Below are 18,793 nucleotides of genomic sequence, written 5' to 3'. Positions count from 1 at the left end.
GGTAAGTTTTCACTATTTATTTATAACAAATATTCCATGTCCGGGATGCTCTTCAGTCAGAAGTTCCTGGAACAAAAAAGGACATTAAAACCTGGTTTCTGAAACATCCTAGGCCCCAGTGCCCAAACTCCAGTCCTCTTACTTTGAAACGATGCCATCAGCCTTGGCCAGCCGGAGAATGGAGTCATCTGACTCGCCCTAGGGAAAAAAGCAGGTTGGGACCAGCTGCTCTTCTAGCCAGAAATCCCGCCCAGCTGCCCACTGGTTGGACCAAGTGGAGACTAGCTAGCAACAGGCAGACCGTCGACTCTACAGTGGGGGACAGGGTCTCAAGGAGGTCCCTGTGACAACCGAAAAGCTCCGAGGTTTTCCAAGGTGGGGTGGCCCTTTTTTTGGATCCTGAGCGTCCTATTTCCACCCCCAGGAAGAGGCTGGCAACCAGCACAATCTGAGCCAACAGGCTCCAGTCCATTTCGCCAACAAACCCGCTCAGGCTTGGGGACAGCGAGGGGGACGCTATTCCGGTTCAAAAGCCCACAAGGTAAGCGCGAAGCCCCGAGACACACACCATCCTGCGAATGGCCCCGCAGATAGCGTAGGTTTTAAACTGGCCGTTAAACCTGCCCGTCACCTTGTCAACCTAAAAATTGAAAAAAGGAGTCATAAAGAGGTGCCCAAGCATCTTCGGGTCGAAACTTGAGGTTTGGAAATCAACGTGCAAGTCCGCCCGACCTCGCCCCCCTCACCCAGCGGGTAGGCCCTGCGGCCGCCCAGCTCACCTCGGCCACGTTCATCTGGATGGACGCGTGGTCCTTGGCGCCGATGATACGGTTGCTGGCGGAGCTGCGGGGGAAGCGCAGTGAGCGGGGAGATGTAGGCTGGGTGTGGGGGGTTTAGGGGCAGGAGAGGGGGACGCTCACCATTTCCGCGGCACATACAGGTCCACGAACTCACCGGCGTCGTTCTGCATGTTGAGCCAGCGTCTGCGGGACCCCAAGGCGGCTTCGTGAGGGCGGACCGTGTCCGCGCGCCCCTCCCAGCCCAGCCCCGACCACCGCGCGCTAGGCTATGTTCCCGTCCCGATCCCGGGCCCAGCGCCGTCCCCCTACCCCCCGACCGCGAGCCCTAAAGCCGTTCTCCTGCACCGGTCCCAGACCTCGTGCCATCCTCCCTCCCGACCTCGGGCTCCGCGCCGTCCCCCTTGCCCGGACGCCGGCCGCGCAGCCCACCTGATGGCACCACGATGAGCTCGAGCGCAGAAAGGAAGCGCCACTTCCCCCGGCAGCGCTATTGGCGGGAGGGGCGGGGCCTCGGCGAGTACTTCCGGGTCCCGCGCCCCGCCGCGAGTTTGCGCGGGGTCGGAGGAGGGGGCGGTCCGGTCACTGTGACGCATTTCCGCTTCCAGTGGTCGGAAACTTCCAGGCGTCCCACGGATTTGGGCGGGCTGCTGGTGCGAACTTGCGAGATCGCAGGTGGGCGCGTCTTCGCAGCGGTGGTTTTCGCCCGGGTGGGCGCTTCCCGCCGCCGGGATCGGCCAGTGCCAAGGGCACCCAGGCAGGCCCCGACGCAGGTGGGAGGGCGGGAGTGCTGGCACGAGCCGGGTTGTCAGCACGTGGGAGCTACAGATCGCTCCGGGGGTCTTACCCCAGGGCCAAGCCAAGCACCGCGAAGATGGACACAGACGGGGCGCCGCTGGTTATAAGAGCAAGAGAGAGCCCTGGGGTCCTGAAGGAGGAGTGGCAGGGCTCGGGTGACGGGCTTCTCCCGAAAATGGAACTTAACTGCCCCAGAAACCCGGGTCTGAGCTAGAAAGGAGTTTGGCCACGCCTCGTGACGGAGCCAGGTCAGACCCGCACGGCGGGTGCTCAGCACTATCTGGGCCCTGCTCAGGATCCTTCCGCCACATCAGTCCCACTCCATCCTCCCCGGAGCTGTCTATGCCAGGCCCGTCCCTGGTGCGAGAGTCTGTTAATGAAGAAAACAGAAAAACTCCAGGCTGCAGAGCTAACTCCAGAGCCCCCCGTCCCGCAATCCTGTGATTGTGCCCCGCCATCTCAGCTGAAACACCCCCTTGGGACTTCATCTTTCATATGAGAGAGAGGGCCCCTCGGGGGTCGACTCCAGAGCTTGTACACCCCGCCGCCCCTGCTGCCCAGGGCCGAGCCCGGCAGTGGAGTCTCGGAAATCCCGATACCTCTTACTCGGCAAACCCGCCCGGTCCTCCAAGATTGGGTACCCCCTCACTTCCCCGACTCAAGTCTCCGTGAGGTCGCACAGATGAGGGCTCTTCCAGGGCTGTGTCTGCTCACCTTGTGGCGACTGCGAATGATCCTGGTCGGCCTGTCCTCACGGTGCTCCATTTGAGTCACAGCCAACTTCTGTATAGGTCCGGGAGGGTTTAATGTCTGGGCCTGGTCAGGGCTGAGGCTTCTCATACCTGGAAACCAGTGTTCGAGTGGGCAGTGTATTTGCTGTTGCTTCCACTGGGCTCTGGCAGCTGGGCCTCAGGTCACTGAGGCCAGTGCCCTGTAGGAAGGTCATCATTCCCTGTTGGTGCCAGCTGGAGATGTGTGCCCTTTCCAGGACCCCCAGCACATGCAGGGACATCACGTGTTTATGCTTGTGGTTGTATTATGGACCAGGGTTCTTGTCCTCCCTGCATGCATGTGTACTAAGTTGCTTCGGACTCTGCGACCACATGGACTGTAGCCCTCCAGGCTCCTCTATCCATGGAATTCTCCAGGCAAGAATACTGGAGTGGGCTGCCATGCCCTCCTCCAGGGAATCTTCCCAACTCAGGGGTTGAACCTGGATCTCCTGCACTGGCAGGTGGATTCTTCACCACTAGCACCACCTGGGAAGCCTTTCTTGTCCTCCCTAGTCGATAGAAATTGATATGAGATGAGATAAGAAATTCAGGCAAGGCTTTATCAGGGTTCCTGCTGCAGTAGGAAGGAGTGAAAACAAGTAATAGGTTCCCTTGTCCGCTCCATTATGTGGCGTGAGCGTAGGAATGGGTCCAGGGGTTGGGCTGGAGGGGAGCTTAGGTGGTTTGCCCATCTCTGGTAGTGTTGAGTGCAAGGGGCATGCGCTGGTACCGTGCTTTTGCTTCCAGCTCTTTAGAAGGGGCAGTTGGATTTTTAATCTGTGTCCTGTCCATAGTTTGCTTCACTTGCACGTGTAACAAAATCCACTCACACCCATTAGAATGACTACAATGAATTTGAAAAAATAAGTGTTGAGGCTGTGGAGAAATTGAAATCCTGTGCATTGTTGGTAGAAGGTAAAATGGTATAGCTGCTGTGGAAACAGTACAGTGGTTTTTCAAAAACTTAAAAATAGAACTGCCATACGACCCAACAATTCCACTTCTAGGTTACTTACCCAAAAGAAAGCAGTGTCTTGAAGAGATTTGTACAGCCATGTTCACAGCAGCATTATTCACAAAAGTCTATGATGGAAGCAACCCACGTGTCTGGGTGGGTGAAGGGATAAGCAGGATATGGTCTGTGCACACAGTGGAATGTTGTTCATCTTTAAAAAGGAGGGAAATTGTGACAAGCATATGGATGAAACTTGAGAAACTGTGCTAAAATAAGCCAGTCACAAGTACAGTGTAATTCCAGTTACACAAGGTGCCTAGAGGAGTCGAATAACAACGGTGGGGGCTGGGGGCGGGGGTTAGTGTCTAATGGGCATACAGCTCCATTCTGCAAGGTGAGGAAGTTGTAGAGATGGATGGTGGTGATGGCTGCACAACATTATGAATGTATTTAATACCACTGAACTGCACACTTAATGGTCAAGGCGGTAAGTTTTATTTATATTATCACAATAAAAAATATTTTAAATACTGTAGGACACGCATGGACACACAGAAGACAACACAGTCTCTTCCGGGTGGGGCCAGAGTTCCTCAGGCCAAGTTCTTCAAAAGGAAGTTCTGTGACCCCACCCCCTGGCAGTGAAATCTATATGAATGAGCCCCTCTTTGAGAAACTGCTTTGTCTGTTTAAATAAATTTTAAAAATAAGAAGAGACCCTGCTGTCCCAGGTCCCACAGACAGGAGCGAGTGGTCCCTGAAGGGAGCCAGCTGGGCCTTCCATCAGCAGTGCCCCTGTCATCTGAAGTCAGGCGTGGGGTCGCGGGGCAGCTGCTCAGGCTGGAGGCTGAGGGAGGTCGGAACTCAGGAGAGGTGTCCCTGCCTGTACTCTGCCCAGCAGCCACTATGGGGTGCCCAAGAGCTGTGCCTAGCCCTGCAGGCATCCCTGGGCGGGGCTCAAGGACAGAGGCTCATCAGTCGCTTTCCTGCTGGCTGTAGGGGGCTGGCCATCTCCCTCAGGCCTCTGGCCCCCAGCCAAGGGGTGACTTGTTTACTGAGCTTCCTATGAGGGCTCCAGGTTGGGAAAGGGCCAGAGGCTGGGTGGGGTGAAGGGGTTGGGGGCAGGAGGACCTGGCGCTTGAAGATGCTGTCCTCCTGGGGCAGCCCCCAGGGGCTCAGAGCAGCAGCTGTTGAGCAGGGTGGTCCCCATCAGGATCCTTGAGCACTTCCAGGCCTGCAGAACCTACACCTCTTCCTGCCCCCTGCACCCCAAGTGCTCTAGATCACCCCACCTTGCATTATCACATTAGGACGACAGGCTGACCTTGCACCCTCCTCCTGCCTCTTAGCTGTGTGGCCAGTCACTTAGCTGTCTCTCCTCCTGGCTGCAAAGTGGGGACAGTGGTAAGAGCACCACCCCGAAGGGTTAACACGCCTGGGGAGCTCAGAGTGGACGCGGCAGTCGGTCCTCAGCCCCACTGTCACCACCAGCGTCACTGTCACCCTCAGCACCACCGCCGCCACCATCATTTGGGTTGTTATGCCGTGACCCCAGGTCTACACGGCTGTAGAGCTGACTCCTGGGTTGACTTGAAGCCGCATCTCACCACCCGCATCTCACACAGGACCCCATTCAGGCTGCCCAGTAGGGTGCCGGTGGCCAGAGGTGTTGGCCAGTGTCCGCGTCCAGCATCCACTGCCCATTCACCTGCACTGTCCTGGGGCCTAGCCCATGGCAGGTAAGCAGGGCTCAGATGCATGGGACACAGCCTTCCTGGGCAGGGGGCTGAGGGGCACCTCCTGGCTCCTCCCAGAGCAGCTGTGTCTGGGCTGGGTGGGGCCCGGGCAGCCTGACACGCATTGTGTGTGGAGGGGAACCAGCCCCGAAACCAGGAAACCCTCCTTCCGGGCCTGGGCGCAGGCCCAGGGTGAGCCACAGGTCAGGGCCAAGGGACACGATTCTCCCCGTGCAAACCTAGCCAGGAGTTGCAGCCATCAGCCCGTCCTGCCTGCCCTGGTTCCCTGGGAGAAGGTCCAGCTGTGGACACAGACCTGCCTCAGAGGGACTCCAGCAGGCCCTGGTGCCACCGCCGCCAGCCACAACTCCAGACTGTCCTCTGGTCTCAAGGAGACAGGCAGTTCCGTCTGACTCTAAGTCTCCTTAGTCTCTGTGAGCTTAAGGGAGGTCCCAGCAGGTGTGCAGCCCCAGCATGTAGGTCTGACCTCAGTGACCTGGGGTGTGGGGCCTTGGGCACTGGTACTCACAGGCCGTCAGGGCCAGGAGCCTGAGAGCGTCCAGCTGGTCACCCTTTCTGTTCTATTTTATTTTGTCGTTCTATTTGTTGTTCAGTCGCTTAGTCCTGTCTGACTCTGCGAGTCCATGGACTAGCATGCCAGGCTTCCGTCTTTTACTATCTTCCAGTGTGTGTGTTAGCCGCTCAGAGTGTCTGACTCTTTGCAACCCCAGGAACTGTAGCCCACCAGGCTCCTCTGTCCATGGAATTCTCCAGGCAAGAATACTGGAGTGAGTTGCCATTTCTTTCTCCAGGGGATCTTCCCAACCCGGGGATCAAACCTGGGTCTCCTGCATTACAGATGGATTCTTTATCCTCTGAGCCACCAGGGAAGCCCAGAGTTTGCTCAAACTATTCTACTGTGTTAGACTTTTTCATTGAGATATAACCCACACGTGGTGATAAGGAACACAGACCATAAGTGACCCCCCACCCCCCTGGTTTTTACATCTGCATTCACAAACGCAGGCAGAGTGTGCTGCAGACTGTGCTGGCATTGGGGCAGCATCTGGATGGGCCTCTCCCCTCCCCACCTGGCTCCCAGGAGGCCTTCACGGACCTCTTTACCAGTTACGTGTACAGACATTCTGGAGGTGGGGTGGGGGCCTGAGCTGGGCACCTGGACCCCCACTGACACGTAACAGAGAGCACTATGAGATCAGAGACACCCAGGAATGTCTTGTCTTCTGGCCCCACCCCTCCCTCGGGGCCAGGCCACAAGGGCTGAGCCAAGGGACAGGAATGGAGGCACTTCCACCCCAGGCGCGCACGCAGCAGCCAGCTGGCTCATCCCAGTGGACACGCCACAGGCTCACCACGCTGGCCAGAGGCCAAGACATTCCAGCCAAACTGGGTGGAGTTTCAGGTTCAAAGCAAGAAGGCTGCAAGGCCCACCTTTACTCCTGGGCCAGGCCCGCCAGGGGGACACCAGGTTCTATCCCCAAGCTGACCTCTGATCCCACCCAGGTGGCCCCATGGCCACCCTGAGAGGATGTGCAATTATGAGCCCACTGTACAGAGCAGGAAACTGAGGCCAAGGGAGAGGAAGTGGCTCCCCCAGAGTTACAGAACCAGGGCACAGGGCAGGGCTTGACCCAGCCTGGAGCTCTGGGGTGGGGGGATGGGACATAGTGCAGCCAGAACGGGGCCTTGGACAGGAAGACAGGAACCCCCCAACACTGCCCCATGCCCAAGCCCAAAGCTGAGCCCTAAGGAGGCTTAACTCCGGAGCAGGGGTGTGGGGGTCCCTCATCTGCCCAGTGGGGACACCCAGCTGGGAGCCTGGAATGGACTAGAGAGGAAGGCTCTCCCTTGGCCCCTGGTGGTGATAATCTGCCCGCAGGGCCCAGCCTCTGAGCACCAGGCAGTGAGTGTGTCAGCAGCTGCTGGAACATGCCCAGAGGCAGAGGTTTGCTGGGCCTGGAGAGCGCAGGTGGAGGGTGAGGGGACCCAAATTCCTGCCCCGGTGCGGAGCCTAGCCCAGGCTTGTCTCGCTCTGCCCATCCCCAGCTCTCCCCTCCCTGCCCAGCTCTGCAAATCCTCTGAGGCCCCAGGATGTCCAGCAGGGCCCAGCCAGGAGTTGCCTCTGCCCCCCCACCCACTATGACCTCATGCAGATGACTGAGGGCAGGTGGCTGTCCTGTGGCCCCAGGCGAGTCCTGGGCCCTGCAGCGTTCAGGACAGGTGACCCCTGTCCCCAGGGAGCTCCTGTACCTGTTGTTGTTCAGTCACTAAGTCGTGTTTGACCCTTTGCTACCCCAGGGACTGCAGCACTCCAGCTTCCCTGTCCTTCACTATCTCCCAGAGCTTGCTCAAACTCATGTCCATCGAGTCAGTGATGCTATCCAACCATCTCATCCTCTGTCATCCCCTTCTCCTCCTGCCTTCAATCTTTCCCAGCATCGGGGTCTTTTCCAATGAGTTGTCTCTTCACATCGTTGCATCAGGTGGCCAAAGTACTGGAGCTTCAGCTTCAGCATCTGTCCTTCCCGTGAATATTCAGGGTTGATTTCCTTTAGGATTGACTGGTTTGATCTTCTTGCTGTTCAGGGGACTCAATGGTCTTCTCCGGCACCAGTTTGAAAGCATCAGTTCTCCCGGAGAAGACGACAATAAGCATCTCATCTCAGGAAGGTCTGGGGCAGTGGGTCTCATCTGGGAATGTTCCTTCCCCACCCTGCCCAGGATACACAGCAGTACGCTGTCCTGACTTGAGGCAGGGAGGTTGCTGTAGCCACAATTGGGTGGAGACCAGGGATGCTGCTCGAAACCCCACAGCACCCAGGATGACCCATAGGGAGGCGTCCAGCCCAGAACGCCAGTGGGGCCTGGTCTAGGGCTTTGAAGGCCAATGGCCTCTCCAAAGGGGCCATAGCTCAGGTGGTCAGGGAAGGCCTCTCTGAGGAGGGGACATTGTAAAGCAGGGACCAGCCATGGAAAGTGCCACCCCTTCCCACTGGTCACCCTAGTGCCCAGCAGCCTGTGGAGAGGAGAGCCAGGGGCTCATTCGGTGGTGGGGGTGGGGAGAAGCAGGCTGGGATCTGGTGCCAGGCCTGGGGAATTCCAGAAGGTGGAGGGAAGCCTCTGACCACCCCTCCTCCCGGGCTCCTGGCTCCCAGTAGCCCAGGCTACATTCCTCCCAGGGTGGGCAGGTGATGGGAGCTCCGAGCATTCCAGTGGAGATACTGGAGGCCTGAAGGCTGCTGGCACCCGCCTCCTGTGAGGCCCAGGCAACCTCTTGAGGCTCTGCCCCATTTGGCTTCCTGGGGCTGGGGCCACAGGCCTCAATGAGGACGATTGGGGTCAGGCGTCCCAGAGAGATGCGGACATAGGCCCAGCCAGGAGCAAGCCTGCAGGATAGGGACTGAGCACCTTGCAGATAAGGGCAGGACTTAGCCGGCAGCCCCTTGACTCCTGAACAAAAGGCCGGGTTGCACAGAGCCTCAGAATCATGGTGCTAGCGACAGGCAGAGTCCACAGAACCCTCTTATGCCCTGTCTCCTGTCTGTAAGACAGACTTTTGTGCCCATCAGACCAGGGGCCTGCCAAGCTACCAGCACATGGCACAGAAAAGGCTGCTGCCTAAAGCCCCACTAGGTGAGTGGTGCTGAGGGGCTGGGGCCAAAAATAAGGCGAGAAAACAGAATCAATGCCATTGGCTCGGTGGGCCCAGAGAGGTCGTGCCTCTGACCTGAGGTCACAACAGCAAGCCCCAGATGGAGCATGGAGGCCATAGGAGACCAGGCTCCCAAGGAGGGGTGACTCTCAGTTCCCACCCACTGGGGAGGCCAGGAACGGACTCCCAGAACCACCCCCCACCCCAAGATGAAGACCAGCTCCCAGGAGACCCACCAGCGCCGTGCCCGGCACGAGCCTTCCAAGTCTCGAATGTTTACATTCCTGTAGGAAATACCTCCCCAGAAGAGCCCAGGACGAATGTTCTGTAAATGTTGAAACTTGGGGCAAACAGAGGCCTGAGCTGAGCCCCACCCACCACCCTACCTCTCCCTGCAGCAGAGGCCCCGCGGGGGTCCTGGAGGGGACCTCCTGAGCTGCCGGCAGGACAGAGCCTTGGGCGGGCAGATGGGGGTCCAACTGCAGGTTCCCCTATGCCCCCCACCCCTTCCATGGTCTCATGCCCTCCTTTTATGAAGTTGGGGTGACAGGAGATGGGCTTGGTTGGGGTGTCACTTGCACCTGAAGCTCTGGTGGCCCTTGGGGAGCCCCAGTACTCGGGGGTGGTTCGCAGTCAGGCCCTGAGGCTCAAGCCTCAGGCACAAGCCCTGCGTGTGACCAAGGGCCCCGTGTGTGCTCGAGGAAGACAGGGTGAGTCAGGGTGAGTCAGTCTGCTGTTTAGGGTTGAGTGTCTTGGTTCCCCACAGCCCTAAACACAAACCTGCACCTCTCCCATGCTCACGGGATGCACGGGGCCAGCTGGCGAGCGTGGGGGCTGTGTGGCTGTGGGTGGCCCGGCACCCAGAGGTGACTCAGCCTCTGCCATCTCCACCTTTCGGCACCGGCTAAGCCGCGCCTCCCTGTCCGCCTGGGAGAGGCCAGCGGCCCAGGTGCGCCCCAGCTGCCAGCCCCTGCTTCCAGCAGCTTCTTCAAAGAGCCTGCGTCCCAGGCTCGGTGTTGTGACAGGCGTGGACCTGCCCGGTGCCCGGACCACCTCCCTTCTGCTCACACGCTGATGGCATCTGGGCTGGTTCCCCTCTGCAACTGTTACAGAAAGGGCTGCCACAAACATTCATGGAGGCGATTCACATGGACCCATCCCCGGGAGTGGAGGTGTGGACCCACGGGGACACTGTGTTTCACCTTTCAGGAAGCACAAGACTGTTCCACACCCACACCATCTGCATCCCCACCAGCAGTGCGGGTGCCCCGACTCCCCAAATCTTTGCCCACACTTGTTGCTGTCGGTGTTTTTACTATGCACTGTGGCTGCTGCACAAGAGGAACAGAGGCCTGGGCGCCAAGCCCTCTCCCCTCTGACCTGCCTGCCCCTATCCCAGGCCTCCAGGCCAATGTGAAGGCAATGGGGCACAGGTGTCCCAGCATCCAGCCATGACTGCCCAGCCCTTGCTCAGCACAGGACTCAGGACACTAAATAACAAAATAATAAGATGAAATGTAATAAATCAAAATATTACATAGTTGTTGGAGGAAGAAAGGGGGAATGTACCCTGGAGCTGGGGTCTGTAGGGTGGACTGAGAGCGGGGTGGGAGATTTCTGGTGGAATGTGTGGTTTGTGCAAAGGTCCTGTGGTGCAAAGGAGCACTTAGCATTTGTGTGGAGGCCAGTGAGGCTGGATGCTGTGGGCTCTGAGGGGGTGAGGGGCTGCTCAAGGACCTTGGAGGCTGTGTGGGGTTCCGAAGACAGGAACGACAGGGCAACCTGCCTCTTAAAAGCCACCTGAGGTTACAGACAGAGGAGGGACCCCTTGTTACAGTCACAGCCGGGGGCCTCAGGGTGGGTGGGTTGCAGTCCCCGGGCAGCATCCAAGTCAGGGCTCCCAAGGGCTGTGCCCGGCCCCTCCTGGGAGGAGATGTCACGGGTTTCTGCCAGCCCAGGGCACGTGCCCATTTGGATTGCAGAGGACGGACTAGCTAAGTGCTGCCGCAGGCCTCCTCCCCTTCCTTGGCCTGGGAAGCCAGGCAGCCCTTGCCCAGAGCATATCCTGGACAGACAGACAGCTGTCGACCTCTCAACGTGTTGTCTCAGGCCCCCTTCCTGGGTCACTGCACTGCCTGAGACAGCTTTCCCCAAGAGCCTGCGGGCAAGATGCAGGCCCATGGCAGGGGCTGGCCCCCACACCATCCTCCTCTTTCTTTCGTATGGGGAGACACAGGGGGTGGTCAGGGCCAGCCCTGCCCCCTCTGCTCACCTGGTCAGCAGGGTGACAAGAGTCCCTGCCTCCCCAACTGGCCCAGGAACGGCTGCGCCGAGCACAGTGGGGCCCTGTCACCACTTGTCCCTCCCTGCCCATGGTCTAGACCATTCAGGTAGGACCCAAATCAAATCCCTTATGACTATACAGTGGAAGTGAGAAATAGATTTAAGGGCCTAGATCTGATACATAGAGTGCCTGATGAACTATGGAATGAGGTTCGTGACATTGTACGGGAGGCAGGGATCAAGACCATCCCCATGGAAAAGAAATGCAAAAAAGCAAAATGGCTGCCTGGGGAGGCCTTACAAATAGCTGTGGAAAGAAGAGAAGCGAAAAGCAAAGGAGAAAAGGAAAGATATAAGCATCTGAATGCAGAATTCCAAAGAACAGCAAAAAGAGATAAGAAAGCCTTCCTCAGCGATCAATGCAAAGAAATAGAGGAAAACAACAGAATGGGAAAGACTAGAGATCTCTTCAAGAAAATTAGAGATACCAAGGGAACATTTCATGCAAAGATGGGCTCAATAAAGGACAGAAATGGTATGGACCTAACAGAAGCAGAAGATATTAAGAAGAGGTGGCAAGAATACACAAAAGAACTGTACAAAAAAGATCTTCATGACCTAGATAATCACGATGATGTGATCACTGACCTAGAGCCAGACATCCTGGAATGTAAAGTCAAGTGGGCCTTAGAAAGCATCACTACGAACAAAGCTAGTGGAGGTGATGGAATTCCAGTTGAGCCATTTCAAATCCTAAAAGATGATGCTGTGAAAGTGCTGCACTCAATATGCCAGCAAATTTGGAAAACTCAGCAGTGGCCACAGGACTGGAAAAGGTCAGTTTTCATTCCAATCCCAAAGAAAGGCAATGCCAAAGAATGCTCAAACTACCCCACAATTGCACTCATCTCACACGCTAGTAAAGTAATGCTAAAAATTCTCCAAGCCAGGCTTCAGCAATACGTGAACCATGAACTTCCTGATGTTCAAGCTGGTTTTAGAAAAGGCAGAGGAACCAGAGATCAAATTGCCAGCATCCTCTGGATCATGGAAAAAGCAAGAGAGTTCCAGAAAAACATCTATTTCTGCTTTATTGACTATGCCAAAGCCTTTGACTGTGTGGATCACAATCAACTGTGGAAAATTCTTCAAGAGATGGGAATACCAGACCACCTGACCTGCCTCTTAAGAAATCTGTATGCAGGTCAGGAAGCAACAGTTAGAACTGGACATGGAAAAACAGACTGGTTCAAAATAAAGGCGTACATCAAGGCTGTATATTGTCACCCTGCTTATTTAACTTCCATGCAGAGTACATCATGAGAAACACTGGACTGGAAGAAACACAAGCTGGAATCAAGATTGCCGGGAGAAATGTCAATAACTTCAGATATGCAGATGACACCACCCTTATGGCAGAAAGTGAAGAGGAACTAGAAAGCCTCTTGATGAAAGTGAAAGAGGAGAGTGAAAAAGTTGGCTTAAAGCTCAACATTCAGAAAACGAAGATCATGGCATCTGGTCCCATCACTTCATGGGAAATAGATGGGGAAACAGTGGAAATAGTGTCAGACTTTAATTTTTGGGGCTCCAAAATCACTGCAGATAGTGACTGCAGCCATGAAATTAAAAGACGCTTACTCCTTGGAAGCAAAGTTATGACCAACCTGGATAGCATATTCAAAAACAGAGACATTACTTTGCCAATAAAGGTCTGTCTAGTCAAGGCTATGGTTTTTCCAGTAGTCATGTATGGATGTGAGAGTTGGACTGTAAAGAAGGCTGAGTGCCGAAGAATTGATGCTTTTGAACCGTGGTGTTGGAGAAGACTCTTGAGAGTCCCTTGGACTGCAAGGAGATCCAACCAGTCCATTCTGAAGGAGATCAGCCCTGGGATTTCTTTGGAAGGAATGATGCTAAAGCTGAAGCTCCAGTACTTTGGCCACCTCATGTGAAGAGTTGACTCATTGGAAAAGACTCTGATGCTGGGAGGGATTGGGGGCAGGAGGAGAAGGGGACAACAGAGGATGAGATGGCTGGATGGCATCACTGACTCAATGGACATGAGTCTGGGTGAATTCCAGGAGTTGGTGATGGACAGGGAGGCCTGGCGTGCTGCGATTCATGGAGTCCCAAAGAGTCGGACACGACTGAGTGGCTGCACTGCGCATGGTCTGGGGCCTCTCCTGGCCGCAGCCCCAACGTGCAGGCAGTGGACGCTGGTGCCCCTGGAAAGGTGGACTCCACCTCTACTTGCTGTGTCCCAGGGCCATGTGGCAGCTCAGGGGCCCAGGGAAGCTGTGTCCTCATAGGCTGGCCCATTCCCCAGCCCTGCTGGCAAGGCCCACCAGGCCCCCACGGACAGAGCTTCCAGGTGGCAGACGGGCCAGAGGGCAGGAGGAGCCTATGTCACCGCTGCTGCTGCCAATCTTTGGGGGAGGGGCTAGGGCTGCCCAGAGTAGTGGAGCTCAGCAGATGGAGGGCAGCAGGTGGGAGGAAGAGGGACACCAAGAGACACACAGAAAAGGAGAGACAGACAGAGGCAGGGAGACAGAGGCAGAGAGAGAGGGTAGCCAGAGTGAGAAACCCAGAGAAGGAGAGAGTTGGGACAGAGAGAGGTGGGGGTGATGGAGGGAGGGATGATGGGCTGGGAGGGAGGCGGGGAGGCTGGGCAGGGAGGTTGAATCCCAGCAGGTGTCCAGATGCGGTGTGGGGACCCTGGTGCCACTCTGGGGAGGGCACTGATGCCAGGCTGGGCCTGCCCAGGGAAGGAGGCAACTTACTGAGGGCCAGTGACCTAGCCAGTCAAGGCCAGAGCCAGGCTGCAGGCCCCAGACCCTCGCAGGCTGTACCTGGTATGGTTTGGGTGGTACTGTCGGGGTGGGGCAGCTGGCCTCAAATCTTGCAGCTCTTGCCAGGATGGCAGACCCCCAGGGTTTGTCACAGGGCCCCCAACCAGACGTCCCAAAGTTGGCAAGGGGGTCGGGCTTATCTGGCTGCTTTTAGGGGGCTGTGGGCCAGGAGACTAGGGCCGTTCAAACGACTCCCCTTGGCCCTGCCTGGCCCAGCCTGGGGCTCAGCCCCACATCCCTGCCCTTCCCGTGGGATCAGATTCCTCCTGGGCAGCAAGGCCTTCTGGCCATATAAGGCCGCCTGTGGGCACCTCCTGGAGGAGCTGCAGAGCCCTCACCCCGCGGGAACTGGAGCTCGGCCAGGCCCCCAGGGACCTGGGGGGAAGGGCCTGCTGCAGGTCAGTCCTGAGAGGGAGGGGGGGTCAGGGACAACCCAGGTCCCTACGTGCCACCCCCTCCTTCTGTGCTGGGGACCCCCTGCCCCTCACCTGCTTCCCCCAGGGCTGCCCAGTCCACAGTACAGAGCAGGAAGGTGGTGAGCATGGGCGTGGGGGAGTCCCAGGAGCCAAAGGCCAAATGGAGTAAATAATAACACTGCAGACAGGTTGGCCCCGTGGGTGTCTGATGTGGATGCTGCCGTCCTGTGTGGGGGATACAGAGACTGATGTAAGCCTTCTGGGGTCAACCCACTGCTCCCCACAGATCTGGGAGCAGGAGCCCTGGACCCCCAACTTTACACCCCAGGAAGGTGCTGGGAGGTGCCCCATTGAGGGAGGTACCTGGGCCTGGGGTCCGAAGAGCAACCTCACTTCTGAACCAGCCCCTCCCTTTGCCCTCTGGATTTGATTGGCTCTCCAGGGAGGTCCGGGCCCCCTCCTCAGGGGTTCCTAGGGCCCCCCAACTCAGCCCACCACTCCCCTGGGGCTGGGGTGGGAGATTTGTGGCTGAGGGTTGCTCCTCAAGCCCAGGGCTGGGTCAGGGGGGCGTCTGGTGAGCCATGGTGGGAGAGATATCGTGCAAGGATGCCAACATGGGGGCTATCTCAGACGGCAGCTCCTTCCTCTCAGCAGGCCCTGCCTCTCCTTCCAGCTCACAGACCCTGGGCTGGGAAGGGGTCCCCAGAGTACAGCAGTGGGCTTCTTCTGGGGAACCAGAGGCCCAAGTCGTAGGGTCCTGCACAGGCTAGAAGGACCTGTGACAGGGTAAACCCAAGAGGCTGCCCTTCATGTGGTGGGCACTCCCTAGGCACCTCCTCTTCACCAGGCCTGGGGATATGGCAAGAAGGACAGGCAAGACATAGGTGTGATTGAACTGAATATGAGAAAGCAGGGCAGGTGCATACCTGTCTGACCCACTAGGGGCCCAAGAGAGCAGACGAAGGGGCAGGGTCTCTGTTGTGTCCTGGGTGGAGGGAATAAGGCCAAAGTTCCACGAGATAGAGGGGGAGGGAAGGCTGGAGGCTCAGCCTGACTGCCCAGACAGGCAGCGCATAGCTGGGAGGCTTCTTGGGGCCTGGGGGCTGCAGTGAGGGGTCTGGCTTTTATCCTAAGATAAACAAAAGCCAGTATGAAAAAAAAAAAAGCCAGTATGGCTTGGGAGGAGGGAGACAGGATGAGGCGCGAGTGCCAGCCAGGGGCCCAGCCCAGCAGGCAGCCGGCACTCATAGCTGTGATCATAAAGGTTCCAGTCCATAAGGTGACTGGTCTGATTCCTCCAGCTTGTGGCATCCTTCACAAAGCCTGGTGCCCCTATGTCAGCAGGGTGGGGGCTCCCCTACACTCAGCTGGAGACACTGAGGCCACAGGAGGGGATGTACAAGCCAAACCCCGGGCTCTGGACTCCTGCCTGATCCAGGCTGTCTGCTCATGGACAGCACACTGACCAGCCTATGGGGAGTCACAAAGCCTCACATTTCTGAGCATCCTGGATGTGTGTGCCTTCTAGAAAGCCAGGCCTGCCCATCTAGGACACCAGTCCGGAAGGAGGTGAGCTGAGTGGGAGAAAGGAGCTTTGGGGAACTTCTGTGTAGAGCCCTGGACCTGGGGGCTGGCCAGCCCAGCCCATGGCACTGGGCACATGTGAGCCTGTCTGGACCCCCTCCGAGGTACAAATTGCCCACCAGGTTGCCCGAGGGTCTGGCCTTCATGGGCACCCTGGGGACTGTGGCCTGTAGGCTGGGCACAGAGCAGGCAGAGGTGGACCCTCCAGAGCTCCAGGGACAGAATGCTCCTGGAGGAAGGCCCTTGGCTGGGCAGCACAGGGGTCAAAACCATCTGCTCCTTGCTGGGGTCAACCCAAAGCCTGGTGGCCTCAGAGGTTTCCCAGAGCCCATGCCCTGGAGGCCTGGGGGAGCCCGAAGGCGGCCCAGCTGGGGTCACAGGCAGGAGACACCAGTCCATCAGGGGCATCCAGGGACCTGTCCCCGGGCCCTCCTCAGCTGGGAATGAGGGGACTCCAGCCCGGCCCCACCCTTCTGGTGCCCTTTCAGGTCATCTGGCCTGTCCTCTGCCCTCCCAGTGGACTGTGCCAGCCCACGGCCAGGGAGGGCTCTGGACTGAGCAATGGCCCAGAGGCCAGGGAGCTCTCTCAGCCCCAGACCTGCTGGCTTTACAACCCTTTACAACCTCCTAATGATGACAATATGTGAACCGTGAACTTCCTGATGTTCAAGCTGGTTTTACAAAAGGCAGAGGAACCAGAGATCAAATTGCCAACATCCGCTGGATCATGGAAAAAGCAAGAGAGTTCCAGAAAAACATCTATTTCTGCTTTATTGACTATGCCAAAGCCTTTGACTGTGTGGATCACAATAAACTGTGGAAAGTTCTGAAAGAGATGGGAATACCAGACCACCTGACCTGCCTCTTGAGAAATCTGTATGCAGGTCAGGAAGCAACAGTTAGAACTGGACATGGAACAACAGACTGGTTCCAAACAGGAAAAGGAGTATGTCAAGGCTGTATATTGTCACCCTGCTTATTTAACTTCCATGCAGAGTACATCATGAGAAATGCTGGACTGGCTGAAGTACAAGCTGGAATCAAGATTGCTGGGAGAAATGTTAATAACCTCAGATATGCAGATGACACCACCCTTATGGCAGAAAGTGAAGAGGAACTAAAAAGCCTCTTGATGAAAGTGAAAGAGGAGAGTGAAAAAGTTGGCTTAAAGCTCAACATTCAGAAAATGAAGATCATGGCATCCGGTCCTATCACTTCATGGGAAATAGTTGGGGAAACAGTGGAAACAGTGTCAGACTTTGTCTTGTTGGGCTCCAAAATCACTGCAGATGGTGACTGCAGCCATGAAATTAAAAGACGCTTACTCCTTGGAAGCAAAGTTATGACCAACCTAGAGAGCATATTCAAAAGCAGACACATTACTTTGCCAGCAAAGGTCCGTCTAGTCAAGGCTATGGTTTTTCCAGTGGTCATGTATGGATGTGAGAGTTGGACTGTAAAGAAGGCTGAGTGCCGAAGAATTGATGCTTTTGAACCGTGGTGTTGGAGAAGACTCTTGAGAGTCCCTTAGACTGCAGGGAGATCCAACCAGTCCATTCTGAAGGAGATCAGCCCTGGGATTTCTTTGGAAGGAATGATGCTAAAGCTGAAGCTCCAGTACTTTGGTCACCTCATGCGAAGAGTTGACTCATTGGAAAAGACTCTGATGCTGGGAGGCATTGAGGGCAGGAGGAGAAGGGGACAACAGAGGATGAGATGGCTGGATGGCATCACTGACTCGATGGACATGAGTCTGGGTGAACTCCGGGAGTTGGTGATGGACAGGGAGGCCTGGCGTGCTGTGATTCATGGGTCGCAAAGAGTTGGACACGACTGAGCGACTGAACTGAACTGAACTGAACTGAATGAGGCCTTCCCTCAGCTGGTCTGCATCCTACCCCCCAGGCCTGGGCTGGACCAGGGCTGCCAGCAGCAGCCAGCCAGCATCAGCCTTGCTGCCTGCCCCACAGCCAGCCTGGATGGACGGGGTACATGTTTTGGCCAGCTGGGCTCCCCAGAAGGCATCAGGGCAGCCCTGGAGCAGGGAATATTCCAAACCACAGCCTAGCTTCTCCTGAAACCTCTTCCTGCCAAAGGGAGACACACTCCCAGCGAGAAGCAGAGAGCTCAGCTTCCTCCTCCCCATGGGGCACTGCAGTTTCTCCTCCCCCACTGGAGGAGCAGTGCCCGGGTGAGAGCTGGGATCCAGGACAGCAGTCAAGGTCGGCACAGTCATCTGTTACCAACTGTGATGTGATGATGCGGCTGAGTGTAATGAGGGGTGCCCCTCGCAGCTGCTCCCGGGGAGTTATGGTCGTGGTTAGGACTCAGCTCGGGCTACGGCAGGTGTGCCCATGTGGCCTGGCCTGTGGTCCCCACAGCTACCCTGCAGATGGGGCTGAGCAGGGCTCCTGGGCATGACATCAAGGTGGGGGGGGCGCAGTCTTGAGGGTGGACTCCCCTGGCCCGGGCCCCACTGCAGGGGTCTTATCCCAGGGCTCGGTGTGGGGGGATTGGCTGGACCCCCTACCTGGGTTCAGAAGCACCTCTTCCCCACTTGTATCTGACCTCCCACAGGTCCCGGGGCTCCAGTTACTGTGGGGCTGGGTGGGGGGACTCTGGGTGTGGGGTCCTCCTCATGGGACATGGTCAGAGCCTAGCAGGACAGAGGGGGTCAGATTGCCTCCACACCCCTTCCCGTGAGCTGCCTTCACCCACCACCCACCTCCCAGGACTTGGTGTCCCTCTCCTGTGAACTTAGGACAGAAGGCTAAAGCAGCCTGTTTGGGGGTGGAGGGCACTGCATTACAGACCTGTACCCCAAAGTTGCCCAATACATCTGGGAAGAGAAAATGAATGTCAGTCCATCTTCTTCTCTCCCTTGCTAACCACATGCTCCTGACTGACCCCTGGGCCTTGGAAACTG

The 18,793-nt window shown here is 57.0% G+C and overlaps 1 protein-coding gene, 1 long non-coding RNA gene and 1 pseudogene across 4 annotated transcripts; 1 reads left to right on the top strand and 2 right to left on the bottom strand.

Moving 5' to 3' along the window:
• Positions 1–2: 2 nt before the first annotated feature.
• RPS21 (ribosomal protein S21) lies at positions 3–1,423 on the bottom strand. 3 transcript variants are annotated; one of them, XM_086332808.1, is made up of 6 exons: positions 1,230–1,423; positions 921–983; positions 780–843; positions 569–640; positions 143–198; positions 3–66 (listed from the first exon to the last, which is right to left on the bottom strand). In XM_086332808.1, exons 1-6 carry the CDS (start codon positions 1,391–1,393, stop codon positions 57–59), a joined length of 429 nt encoding a protein of 142 aa, XP_086188934.1. In that variant the 5' UTR covers positions 1,394–1,423; the 3' UTR covers positions 3–56. The 3 variants fall into 3 exon arrangements, with proteins under 3 accessions (XP_086188934.1, XP_086188935.1, XP_086188936.1); XM_086332809.1 differs by having other exon boundaries at positions 1,157–1,272; XM_086332810.1 differs by having other exon boundaries at positions 1,180–1,272.
• LOC147360572 (uncharacterized) lies at positions 1,385–4,033 on the top strand. The gene is made up of 2 exons (XR_015139259.1): positions 1,385–1,472; positions 3,860–4,033. It is a non-coding gene; the product is annotated as an uncharacterized LOC147360572 (long non-coding RNA).
• A 3,959-nt stretch (positions 4,034–7,992) lies between these two features.
• On the bottom strand, positions 7,993–18,514 carry LOC147360571 (uncharacterized; annotated as a pseudogene).
• Between the last annotated feature and the right edge of the window lie 279 nt (positions 18,515–18,793).

This window comes from Bos grunniens, chromosome 13, assembly GCF_055505025.1.
Source record: "Bos grunniens cultivar Pamir isolate PY7600 chromosome 13, Bosgru_T2T1.0, whole genome shotgun sequence".
Lineage (NCBI taxonomy): Eukaryota > Metazoa > Chordata > Mammalia > Artiodactyla > Bovidae > Bos > Bos grunniens.
The sequence above is the reverse complement of the archived record's forward strand: the minus strand, read 5'-3'. Positions and strand labels throughout refer to the sequence as shown.